Below are 11,925 nucleotides of genomic sequence, written 5' to 3'. Positions count from 1 at the left end.
AGAAGCTACTGAGCAAGCAAAGTGTTGTTAATTCATTGGGGCTTGCCCCCAGGTAAATGGGATTAGGATTGTACTCTTGCTCATAGTAATGTAACTTGTTACTCTTATCTGGACATCTGCAACATTGTGCTGAATGACTGTTGCCACTGGGGAATGGTGGGGGTAGATGATCTAAAGGGCTTGATATTAGTTCAAAGAGTTGGTACTAACAAGGTAGTTCTCTTAAGAAGTAGACCAATGTTTGTTTAGACTGCAAATACTTTATTTTTTCCACAGTGTATTGTAAATGCCTAACCCTAGAGAAGTTTCTAGCAAAAGCTTTGTTGACTCAGAGGTGGCTGCTTCTTTTTTTACTCTCATTTTTGTTGATGAAAACTCTTGATAGGGCACCTACTTGTGAAATCTTAGTAAAATATACTTTTTAAAAGATGGGTTTTCAGAAGTTTTAAATGCTCATAATCCCTAACGCTATATCTGGACTGCAGACTTGCAGTCAGATCCTATGGACATAGGTGCATTTAGAATTGTTGCCTTAAACTGGTTTTAAAATGAGTGGGACTCCATTGGCTTGTCTGGTGTACATAGTTTTACATGACAGCCTGGGATTTCTGGTAAGAGATCCCTAGTTATTAATGCCCATACACCTAGAGGAGGGAAGCCATAATTAGACAATTAAAAACTGTAGGCCACGTATGGCTGTGGTGGTTGGGAGTATGCTGAGTTGTAAAAATATTTCCACATGCTGAAATCATTATTGGTCTTTGAGGGGAGTAAGATTGGCAGGTGGAGGTGCTGCTTTTCCACTCTGCTGCTTCATGTCTACACTCCTCTCTTGTCCGTTGGGTGGCAAAATAGACAACAGGTGAGAAATGAAGACACTCCGGTGCCAGGAGATAAAGTTGTTGCGTACATCTCTGTACACAGAGATAGGTGGTATCTCTGCCCCATTTCCTGCATCACAGTATACCCACCATGAACACAGAAGTTGCTCTTGCAGGAGCAACGTGCTGCAATCCCTGGCTTTAACAGTGCATCTGAACCAAGGATCGTGGTTTGTTTTGTTCCAAATTAACCAGGATTGGTGAACAAGACCAACCCTTGGCTTAACATAGTGGCTTGTTCGGGCATAATGCTAAACCAGGGATTGTGGATTGTTGCTCCTGCACAAGAAGGAGCAAAATGGGAGCCATTTGCACATTCACAGTAAACCATTCACTATGATTTATTGTGACATGAAAACACTGCCTTTGAGGGAAGATGTGGACCCCCTAAACTAAGAGCCGAGGGGAAAGGGGAAGTTGTGCAGGAGGGGAGATTATTTATGTTGGGGTTATATCTGGGGAGGGAATTGTTAAACTTCGGTATCCACCCACCTACCCCTTGTTGTGGCCCAATGAAAAGAATCACCATGCACCTGGTATTAGAGGGGGGGAAAGCCAGATGTGGTCTGTCCTTTTGCTTTGTTCTCAATTTTCCCTCCTCTTCTGCAGCAGCGACCTCTAGTGTTCAAAGGATTAACATAATCCCACCCATCTCCTGGTTTCTAGCTGCTTCTGTAATTGTCCATGCTGGAAACCTTTGGAAGCAGCAGATAATCGGGAAGAGAGCCAGTGCCATGTGATTTGGCTAGCTTCATTTCAGTACTGCCTGGTTTTCTTTTAACTAATATGTGGTTGGTCTTTGTGCCCACTTACCCTTTTTATGTTTCTTGTTTAAAAAAACAGATTTGTTTTGCATCTAACCCTGCAAGAAGCTGACTTTAACCTGGCAATTATGATTACATTGCTTTTTACAGGAACTGGTAAACGTCTATCATAAACTCTTTTAATGCTTCCAAATCAAAATGATCATAAAGGTTTTGGTTAATGGCATTATTCAAAGCTGCATGAGCAGATTCCCCCCCCCCCCAAAAAAAGCTTCACACATCTACAGGTCTGCTCCAGAGGTCTCTCAAGCCAGAGCAGATCTGGGGAAGGGGAAGTCAGTTGTGCAAGCAGACTTCCAGTGCGTGAGTAGGTGGACACAAGTGGATGTACTGCGCAAAACCTTGTTAATGATGTCCAAAGTTCAACATGCTTTACACTGCGGAATGTTAGCTTAAATTTCTTGCAGTTAAATATTTCCATGCAGTGCTCTACAATTCAGCTCAAACTTACATTCTTATTGATGAAGTTTGCATACCATTTTGTGATTTTTGGGGGGTTGGTATTGCCCTAATATGGATTTTGGCATCTTTTCGGTGGTATCTGTAAATTTCCAGATCATAAGTATGGAAAGAGCCCCAAAGCCATTTCCACTGAAATGCTTTTTCTTCCAATGTAAAGCAGTAGCAAAACGACTCTCCCACCTTGCATTTCTATCCTTCAATCACTTATTTATCCAAAAGTTATTTATTGCAATTTAGCCAATACTATTTTAAGGAAGATCACCTTGGTGTTTTTACCTTGATTTGATAATTGCATTTTGTAGGGAGGATGACTTTTGCAGATAGCTTTTCCAGCATAATTGTCCCTTTGAACAAGATATAAGGAGTCTTAATTTGTTAACTGTATGCCATGCTAATAGTTTCAGTGGAGGTTCCCATCCTTGATGTCCTTAATTTAGACAATTGATGTGCCAGGATAACATATTTGGCGAATGAGAGGCAAAACGCTTATGATACATGATGGCTTGTGATTTATTTTAACAGGCAGGGCAGGCATTTAAAAAATTTCTTCCTCTCTTTGACCGTGTGCTGGTTGAAAGATGTGCAGCTGAGACTGTAACTAAAGGAGGCATCATGATTCCAGAAAAATCTCAAGGAAAAGTACTACAAGCCACTATTGTGGCAGTTGGAACAGGCTCTAAAGGCAAGGTAAACAGACTTTTATTTTATGCTTTTTAAATACAAACATGCAGATTTCTTAGTGTGCTCCAGGCAAAATTACCTCTCCCCTCCACTCTTCTTCAGACATCCTGAGCAGTGTGATGCAGTGACCGTTACTGTATGGTGGCAGCTTTCTAATTCGCATTTTGGGGTGTGCTTGTCCGCCTCCGTGTTCTACCTTGCTGAGCACATTCTTTTGTCCCAGCTGTGTGTTTTATGCCTTTCCTCACTTGCACACCAGCATCATTGCACTCCCCTCTTGCCTCAGCCACCACTGTGCTCCTCCCCCATGCTTTTAGAATATCTGGGAAGAAGCTAGAATAAATAGTTGCTGTTGTCTATGTGTCATGTCTCCATAGCATGGAGCTTATGTCAGCTGAACTCCTCTCCATTATTAGTGATAAGGGCTCTAATACTGTAAGTCCCATTGAATACAGCACAAAGTACCTCAAAGTAAACTCATAGGATTTGGTTAGAAAGAAAGATGTAAGTGCGCATGCAAGAGGTCTGTGCTATGGAGCAGTCTTCCTCAACCTGGTATCCTCTAGTTGTTGTTGGACTACATCATCGCTGACAATTGGCCATACTGTCTGCGACTGATGGGAGCTGGGGTCCAAAACATCTGATTGGGAAAGGCTGTTATGGAGGCTGTGTGGAGTGTTCTTCCACCCAGTAGCTCTTTAAGCCTTTGGTGGTTGGGGAAGTGGACATCGGACACTGATCTAAACCCATTTTTACTTGCCTCCTGCCACTAGGTAAGTGGTTTATAAGTTGCCTCTATGTTGTGTTTTACCTACTATGGGCTGTATTCAGTGCTGTGCATATGGAGTTCTGCTCATGCAACAGGACTTCTCCTTCCTCTCCTCTCCATGTGCCCTCAAAACCCGCTCCAGAAGGTCCTCCAACTGGTGGGGGGGGCAGGCTGCAGGGTCTAAAGGCAAGGTAAACAGACCTTTTTAAAATTTTGTAGTGCAGTACTGTTTTAATACCATTTGTAATCCTATAAAACAGGAGTAGTGAACCGTAGACTGGATGTAGCCTGTGGGGGTTCTCCATTTGGCCCACAGTTCCCTCACTGACTCCTTACACAGGTTGAAGATTTGAAAACCCTTTCCAGCTGGAGCCAACAGGCTTTTTGCAAGCCTCACTATAGCATGGGAGGGATAAGGATCCATTCCGCCAGCCATATCTAGTCCCTCACTCCTGTTCTAGAGCTATTTTGTTCAACTTTGTTATGGCATTTTGGAGTGCAGTTGCGATCCCACTGTAGAACACTTCTTAAAGAACTGCAATAGACATTTATAGTAACTATTTTTCTTCACCTTTAGGATGGAGATACTCGTCCAGTTAGCGTAAAAGTTGGTGAGAAGGTTCTACTACCTGAGTACGGTGGAACAAAAGTTGTACTGGATGACAAGGTTAGTGTGTGAATTAAATACATTACCCTATTTATTCCACAGCTTATATTAGCTTAAACTTCTTTTTTAGAACAGTAAGCCTAAAGTACTGTTTCTCCAAACTTTATAAAAGCTTACATGCATCTCCCTTCCTAAATAATTTAAAATCTTCATGCCGTTTCCCAAGAAACCTCATTGGTACACTTGCTTAGTTCTTATACACACAACCCTTTCCATCTCTACATGCGTACACACACTGTATCAGTCTCTGCTTACCTTCTGTAAATGTTTCATTCTTTTTCTTTATCTCCACTTGAATGTAACTGAGTCTGGAGTAGCCAGAGATTTGGAACTCCACTGTCCTCTACAATCGCACTTTTTTTTGTGGGGAAGGGAACCACAAGATTTGACTGCTTTTTGGCCTGTGACTAAGATGTAATGAGAAACATTTGTGACATACACCTTTTGGGAGAAATCAGCATTGCATCTGTATATGCTGTTGTAGGGTCAAATAATCTACAGAACTGATTTCACTTAATCAACCTTAAGTGGGGGAAAAATACATATAACGTGTAGGCTTTAAAATCTCATGAGTGCATGGGTCTTGTATAGATGAATTCCAGTTGGATCCCTGATAGTGGTTTCCTCTCAAATCCTATTGAACCATTGCAATATATTCTAAACAACTTGATTAAAGTTTGTGCTGGGTAAATTAGTGTCCCTTTATTTCCCCTCTTCCCCCTTTCAGGATAATAACAATAAAAGTAGAAGAACTGTCCTTGTGTTAGTATTTGTGGAGCGCTGATCCAAGGACATGTCATAAATAAGTCTGTCACAAGAACTTCAATGCCCTTAGCCTTTGAATTAGTTACTGTTTGTTTTCAGAAGATACTAATTTGTTACCTCTGTTTGCAGGACTATTTCATATTTAGAGATGGGGATATTCTTGGAAAATATGTCGATTGAACAGTTCATATTGCTACATCATGAAGCTTTCATTCCACAAAAAGTTCTCCAATAGTTTTGTTCCATCATGTAAATAATTTCTTTATTTTCTAATAAATAGAAAATCTTTCAAATTACTCTTTCAACTTACTGAGTATCATGATCTCAAAATAAAATAATGTGTATAGTCAAAATAACTTCTCACTCTCTGTTTCATTGTGTTTGGCAATGCTTTACACAATTAGCCAACAAGCGATTCTAAATTAATAACAAACATTTCAGGGTGAAACCCACCAGGTTTTACAGTAAAAAGGGGGTGGGGTTTTACTAGCATTGTGTGCCCGTTTTCAGAAGAGAGAGGTGGAGACGCACTGGAACCAGCAGAACAGTGAGTGTGTTTCTACCCTTAATAACATGACAGCCAATGTGGATGATCACAAGGAGGAGGATTTAAATTTTTATTGTTTACATTGTAGGTCAAGGTATACAGCCCTTCACAGAGTAACATGGACAGAAGGGACAGGATCCTGTTCCAAGAAACTTACAATTTAAGTTGTGACAGTGCAAGAGATAACAAAAGGAAAGATGGAGAAGGAGGAAAGGCAGAAGCAGGGTTTATTTGATGAATATAGGTCAATCCATTTAGACATCCTTAGGCTTCATTTTGGTTGGAGTAGAGGACTAAGAGAGGGTAATTTTCTAAATGATTTTTAAAGTCTTTTTTTATATGTTTTAGGGTGATTTTAGTGTTTTTGTTTGCTACCCTGGGCTCCTTGTGTTAGGAAGGGTGGAATATAAATTTAATAAATAAACAAACAAACAAATAAAAAAAGTAAGTTTCTTTACTTTGAGGTGTTTGGAGCATTCTTCAATGAGCATCAAAGGAGAACCTTCCTTGGCAGAGCCATGATGGCTACTTACAGCCCCACCCTGAGAACTAACGCCGTTGGCATTCTCCTGATTTACTCCATCCTTGGGAATGCAGACGAACTAATGGGGATGGGGATGAGCTACTAGGATAAGCTTGCTGGGAGGGAGAGGGGCATACTTTAAAGTGCTAGCCTTTTCCAGGATTAAAAGAGGCTGCTGATTATTGAGGGATTTTTTCCCACCTCTGCAGGGAAAGGAAGTGAAGACCAATGCCTGGACGGAGCTTTTCACACTGTGGGTCCTGAAGGAGGTCCCTTTAGGACTCCAGGGCTTTTCTACCCACAGAGCTAATGTCTATTTCCAGTGATATGGGGAGCCATATCACCAAAGATGCAAAATGAGCATAAGCGCTCTACTCCCCACACCAAAAGTCATCATCTACAGCCAACTTCTTAGGAGCTAAATGGTCCAAATGTATTGTTGAAACGTATGTGAGCCAGACCACTCAAGTGATTGTGTCTTGATCTGTCAGAAAACCTCGTGGAAGCTTCTGCCTCAGGTCAATCTTTTTTTAACCCTTTCCCCCATGGTCTGGTGTACTGGAAACCATGGGAAGTAAACTCCCACGGTTCCTAGCTTTCATGGGTACACTGTGGACACATGGCACCATCCAGGAGCCTCCTTCTGTGTTTTGGTTGTCCCACTGTGAATATAGCTATCTCAGCCATCCTCTCCTCCTTCTTCCATGGCCTAGACATCTGTTCTGGACATTCTGACACAGAGTTTGAGGAAGGTACCCATCTGAAAAATGTAGGATTATTTCCAGAGAAGTTTTTGCATGGGCTATTATGCTGGTTATTACATGTTGGTCACTTCAATACCAGTTGCTACAATGTGAACCTATAATTTGCTCTCCAGCTGCATTTTTTGTATTTTGTACTCTCAAGTGTTTTTGTCTAGGAACTAGATGAAATGCCGGCAATGAGTAAATTCTATATTTTGTTATTCTCTTGGTCAAATATTTATTGTTGGCTATGGGACAATCCATGCCAAACAACACTATCAGTCAACTGCAGGCTGGCCACTGCCAGTCCACCCTCGTCTACACTGCCCCTCTTCTTTCTCCTGCATGTTGCTGCTTCCTACTCTGCAGCCATAGTGCCACCTCTTCTCTTTCTCTTCCTCCCTGTGATAATTTGCAGGGAGGTCCAGCTCATCCACCTGACCACTTAAAGCAAACTTTAATAGGACAGAAGAGTGGGAGAGAGAAGTCTGGGCCATCTGAGATACCTTTTGCCTCTATTCACATTAGCTGTACTCCAGAACAGGAGTAATTTGACTGTGCAGAGGGGGGACAGCTTGATAGGAATATGGGAGGTCTGTGCCTATAATGGTCCCTCATACCACTTGTGCAGATACATATTTTCACATGCACTGTGTGTGTGTCTGGGTGGGAGTTAGCAGACCTATGGGGATCTCTCTGTGTGTAGGTGCTGCACCATCAGGTTTGTGCAAGGCAGGATCATGTCCTTACTAATTTGGCAGCAGTGGCAATACCAGGAATAAAAAAGGGAGAAAGCATAAAAGTAGTGCCTGGGAGTGGGAATTGGCTCTGTCACGTATTAGACCTTCTCAAACAAAACATCCCTATATTTCATATCATTGCTCTGATTCTAAACAGATTTACTCAGAAGTAAATAACACTGGTTTTAACAAGATTTGAACTACGACCTGGGAGACCAGGGTTCGAATCCCCACACAGCCATGAAGCTTAGTGGGTGCCCTTGGGCCAGTCACTGCCTCTCAGCCTCAGAGAAAGGCAATTGTAAACCACCTCTGCATACCGCTTACCATGAAAACCCTATTCATAGGGTCGCCATAAGTTGGGATCAACTTGAAGGCAGTCCATTTCCATTTCATTCATTCATTTATTTATATCCTGCCCTTTCTCCCAAAAGGAGCTCAGGGCAGCAAACCAGTGATATAACACCATAAAAACAATTCCAGTACAGATGCAGGCTGGGATAAATGTCTCTACTTCAAAGGCTTGTTGGAAGGGGAAAGCCTTCAGTACTTGCTGAAAAGACAACAGAGATGGCGCCTGTCTAGTGTTTAAGGTGTGGGACTCCAAAGGGTCGGTGCCACAACACAAAAGGACAGATTTCTGTATTGTGTGGAACAGATCTCCTGATAAGATCTGCAGGAGGCACTCAGCTACATTGTGCAGTGATTGAGTGAATATATAAGGGGTGAGATGGTCTTTTGGGTATGCTGGTCCCAAGCCATGTAGGGCTTTATTTACCAAATCTAACACCTTGAACTTAGCCTGTAAGATCAGGGGAGTCATAGGGGCTAGCTAAACATGACCTTAATTGCAGCACTTCCAAACATATTAAAGTATTTAAAATTTAATTGCAGGTGAGAGGGGCAGTTTTATTTTCTAATGTAGCACATGGGGAGGGAAGAATTTACTCTTCCCTCATAAGGTAACCCCCCATACTCCAGTTAGGCTTTTTTTGTTTTTTTAAATACCCATTGGTGCCAATGTGTAGTGTCACATGTAGATGCAAAGAAAATTAAAATACAATGAAAATTACACCTCTTTCAGAATATTTTCCTTGTGTGGTGTAGTAGTTAAGGTGTTGAACAACAACCTGGGAAACCAGGGTTCGAATCCCCACATAGCCATGAAGCTGACTGGGTGACCTTGGGCCAGTCACTGCCTCTCAGCCTCAGAGGAAGGCAATGGTAAACTACCTCTGAACACTGCTTACCATGAAAACCCTATTCATAGGGTTGCCATAAGTCGGGATCGACTTGAAGGCAGTCCATTTCCTTTTTTTTCAGATTGCCAGCCTGAGACGTTTCACTGCCAGAATATGAGCCTAAATGGCAGCCCCTCTGCTTTGAGCCTGGATGCACTCCCCTCACTAAGGCAAATCCTTTCAAAAGGCTTGCTGTACCATTCAGACACCAGTTCCTGTCACAATCTGTCACTCTCATGGTACCTCCTGAAGCAGCTTGTTTCACCTGGCTACATAGCAGGGTAGCCTCTGTGTCTTGAATCCTAATATGTTAACTTAAGGAAATTCATGGAAAACAACTCTCCTGTCCCTCCTTAGCCCCCAGAGAAACCTCTCTGGATGGTCCAGGAGTTCTCATGAACAGTGTGGAACAGGGCTTGGGGAAGCAGCTGGGGGAGGGGAGAATTGCCCCAAATCAGGCTTGGATTCTAAGATGTTAATTTAAGGAAGTTCACATTATAAATGTTTCCTGTCTCTGCCCCTCAGCAGCCCCCTGCACCCCATTTCACATTGTTCAGGCCCTCTCCCTATCTCCCAGAGAGGTGGCTCCAGGGGGAAGGGGAGAATAGGAATCTTTCCCTCCATTAACTTCCTTAAGCCAACTCATCTTTGGATCTAAGTTACTATGTTTACGATATAAATATGGTACTGCCAAAAATTCAGGTGAATGATGCACAAACTATGCAGAAAGTTATGAGTAACAGCTGAGAATGTTAAATCATTCACTGCAAGGTTATTTCACTGTGTACAAGGACAGTAGTGTTTATTTTCAACTGTGCTTATCACAATTCAGTTGATAGGCCTGCTGCAGGAAGGGCAGAATCATGATTCTCCTTTAGGGATGGAAAGTTCTGTCGACTTCAGTTCTCTGTGGTTCTCATTTTTCCAATCTTAAATTCAGTTCTCCACATCTCTGCAGAAGGTCATGAATTTTTTAAACAAATAATTCTCATGAAAATTCTCCAGCATTGCAGTGCAAATTTCTCCTAACACATATTTGTAAGTAGTTTTGACTAATGTACACATTTTGCCAGCAATTTCTTGTAATGTAATGCATGTTTGTGTTATTTTCACTCATATATTCATTTTATACACACATCTCCTAACATATGCATTTTTGTAAACATTGTTTGGTTGACAAACTACATCACAAAATTCAAGTAAGTGTCAATTTTGAGGAATGGCTGTGTTTCAGTTCTCGTATTGTTTCAGAAAGTGCACATTTGATAGATTTGGCTTGAAATGTGAACTGAATCTTAATTTCTCACCCATTCCTGTTCTTAATAATGGATCCCAAGAAGACTCTCTTTTCACTTCCACTTATGAGCAGATATACTATTGCAGGAAATTTCTGAGGTGTGGGTGGAGAGAAAGAGAAACAAAATTGTTTCAACCTCTCCAAACAAATCCAAAGCATAATAGTATGTGCCCAGGATTCAATAGAATGCCCAAGGGCTTCGATTCTGCCTCCCATCCCACTTTGTATGACAGAACTTGAAGCCATGTTACTTTTGAAAAGTTCCACATTTGTCATGTTGTATTGGGGGTGGGTGGAGTCTGTTCAGAAATACTATCTAAACACAACCTTCCACGTATGCAGAACTTTGTTGTGTAGGTGTTTGTATTGTTTTTAATTGTACCATGGTCTGAGTGAAAGCAGTCTCCTGTTGCTCTGCAGTGGCTCTTAATATCCTTGAAGTGCATACTGAAATGAATGCAAATAAGTTGCAAACAAAATACCTGGACCACAGAGCTCCCAGCATCATAACACAACACAATTAGGTAGGAATGCAACATAAACAACCAGATGAAGAGTTCAGCGTGGAGTGCTCCTACCCACACTTTCTTAGAAAGATGTGGATCACTCTGTGTCACAAATTCAGTTCTTTCTTGAGAGAAAGTGAAAGAATTGCACAAGTTCCTTGCTCCCTATAGCTTTTCCTCATGTAAATCCCAGCCCCTCTCATAAGTGCAGGGCGCTGTTGTGGGGCAGCGCCAGCTGCCAAGGGAAAGGGGCGTGACCCCAGCCCTGTTGCAGCCAGCCTCTTTTTTCGCTTCCCCACTCAATATACCTTCCTCGTTTTTAGTGCTTCACTGAACTTTTATTTAAAGGGCTGCTGGTTGACGGGGCCGAATAGTAGTTTTCCTCTCAAACTGACTCTCAGTTGAATAGGTTTTTTTCACCTGTCCCTCAGTGATTGCTTTTCAGTTGTTAGGTGTACATATGCTTCTGTCACAATTTAAGGTGGAAATAGCAATGGGCAGGATCAAATGTAAGGGAGACCCCCCCATAAGGTGTCTAGTGGAGGTACAGGTTGGGCCAGGCCCCTAGCTAGGGAAGGGCCAGGCCTCATCTAGCTCACCCCCACCCCCACTGGTTGACCAGCAGGATCACAAGCTGCATTGGCTTGAGCCACACTTGGGGTCTAACTCTGGCCATGGGTGGCCTCCTCAACTGTTTGTTGGAAGAACAAACTTTTCCTCCGCAGGGGACGATGGAATGAAAGTGGATCCTTGTCCTATTGACATGTCAACTTGCTGGAATCCAATAAAGTTGTTGCCTATTTTTATTTATAATGTTGGCTGTTTTATTCCCATTGCTGGCGGAGGAACACATCATGCACCTGCCTCACAAATGTTTTCTCCGAATTCCAGTTAGCTGTAAGAACATAAGAAGAGCCTGCTGGATCAGGCCAGTGGCCCATCTAGTCCAGCATCCTGTTCTCACAGTGGCCAACCAGGTGCCTGGGGGAAGCCCGCAAGCAGGACCCGAGTGCAAGAACACTCTCCCCTCCTGAGGCTTCCGGCAACTGGTTTTCAGAAGCATGCTGCCTCTGACTAGGGTGGCAGAGCACAGCCATCATGGCTAGTAGCCATTGATAGCCCTGTCCTCCATGAATTTGTCTAATCTTCTTTTAAAGCCGTCCAAGCTGGTGGCCATTACTGCATCTTGTGGGAGCAAATTCCATAGTTTAACTATGCGCTGAGTAAAGAAGTACTTCCTTTTGTCTGTCCTGAATCTTCCAACATTCAGCTTCTTTGA

The 11,925-nt window shown here is 42.5% G+C and overlaps 1 protein-coding gene across 2 annotated transcripts in view; it reads left to right on the top strand.

Moving 5' to 3' along the window:
* Positions 1–11,925, top strand: part of LOC133376290 (MOB-like protein phocein) — a 33,978-nt gene that overhangs the window by 1,176 nt on the left and 20,877 nt on the right. Inside the window, exons 2-4 of one of the 2 annotated variants that reach the window (XM_061608139.1) lie at positions 2,690–2,854; positions 4,195–4,284; positions 5,179–5,405. In XM_061608139.1, coding sequence (XP_061464123.1) covers positions 2,690–2,854; positions 4,195–4,284; positions 5,179–5,229 — 306 coding nt within the window. In that variant the 3' untranslated portion in view covers positions 5,230–5,405. Of the gene's footprint in view, positions 1–2,689; positions 2,855–4,194; positions 4,285–5,178; positions 5,406–11,925 lie in introns of those variants that run through there. The other variant, XM_061608140.1, reaches the window with a different exon arrangement.

The sequence above is a fragment of the Rhineura floridana genome, chromosome 2, assembly GCF_030035675.1.
Source record: "Rhineura floridana isolate rRhiFlo1 chromosome 2, rRhiFlo1.hap2, whole genome shotgun sequence".
In the NCBI taxonomy this organism is placed as follows: Eukaryota; Metazoa; Chordata; class Lepidosauria; order Squamata; family Rhineuridae; genus Rhineura; species Rhineura floridana.
The sequence above is the reverse complement of the archived record's forward strand: the minus strand, read 5'-3'. Positions and strand labels throughout refer to the sequence as shown.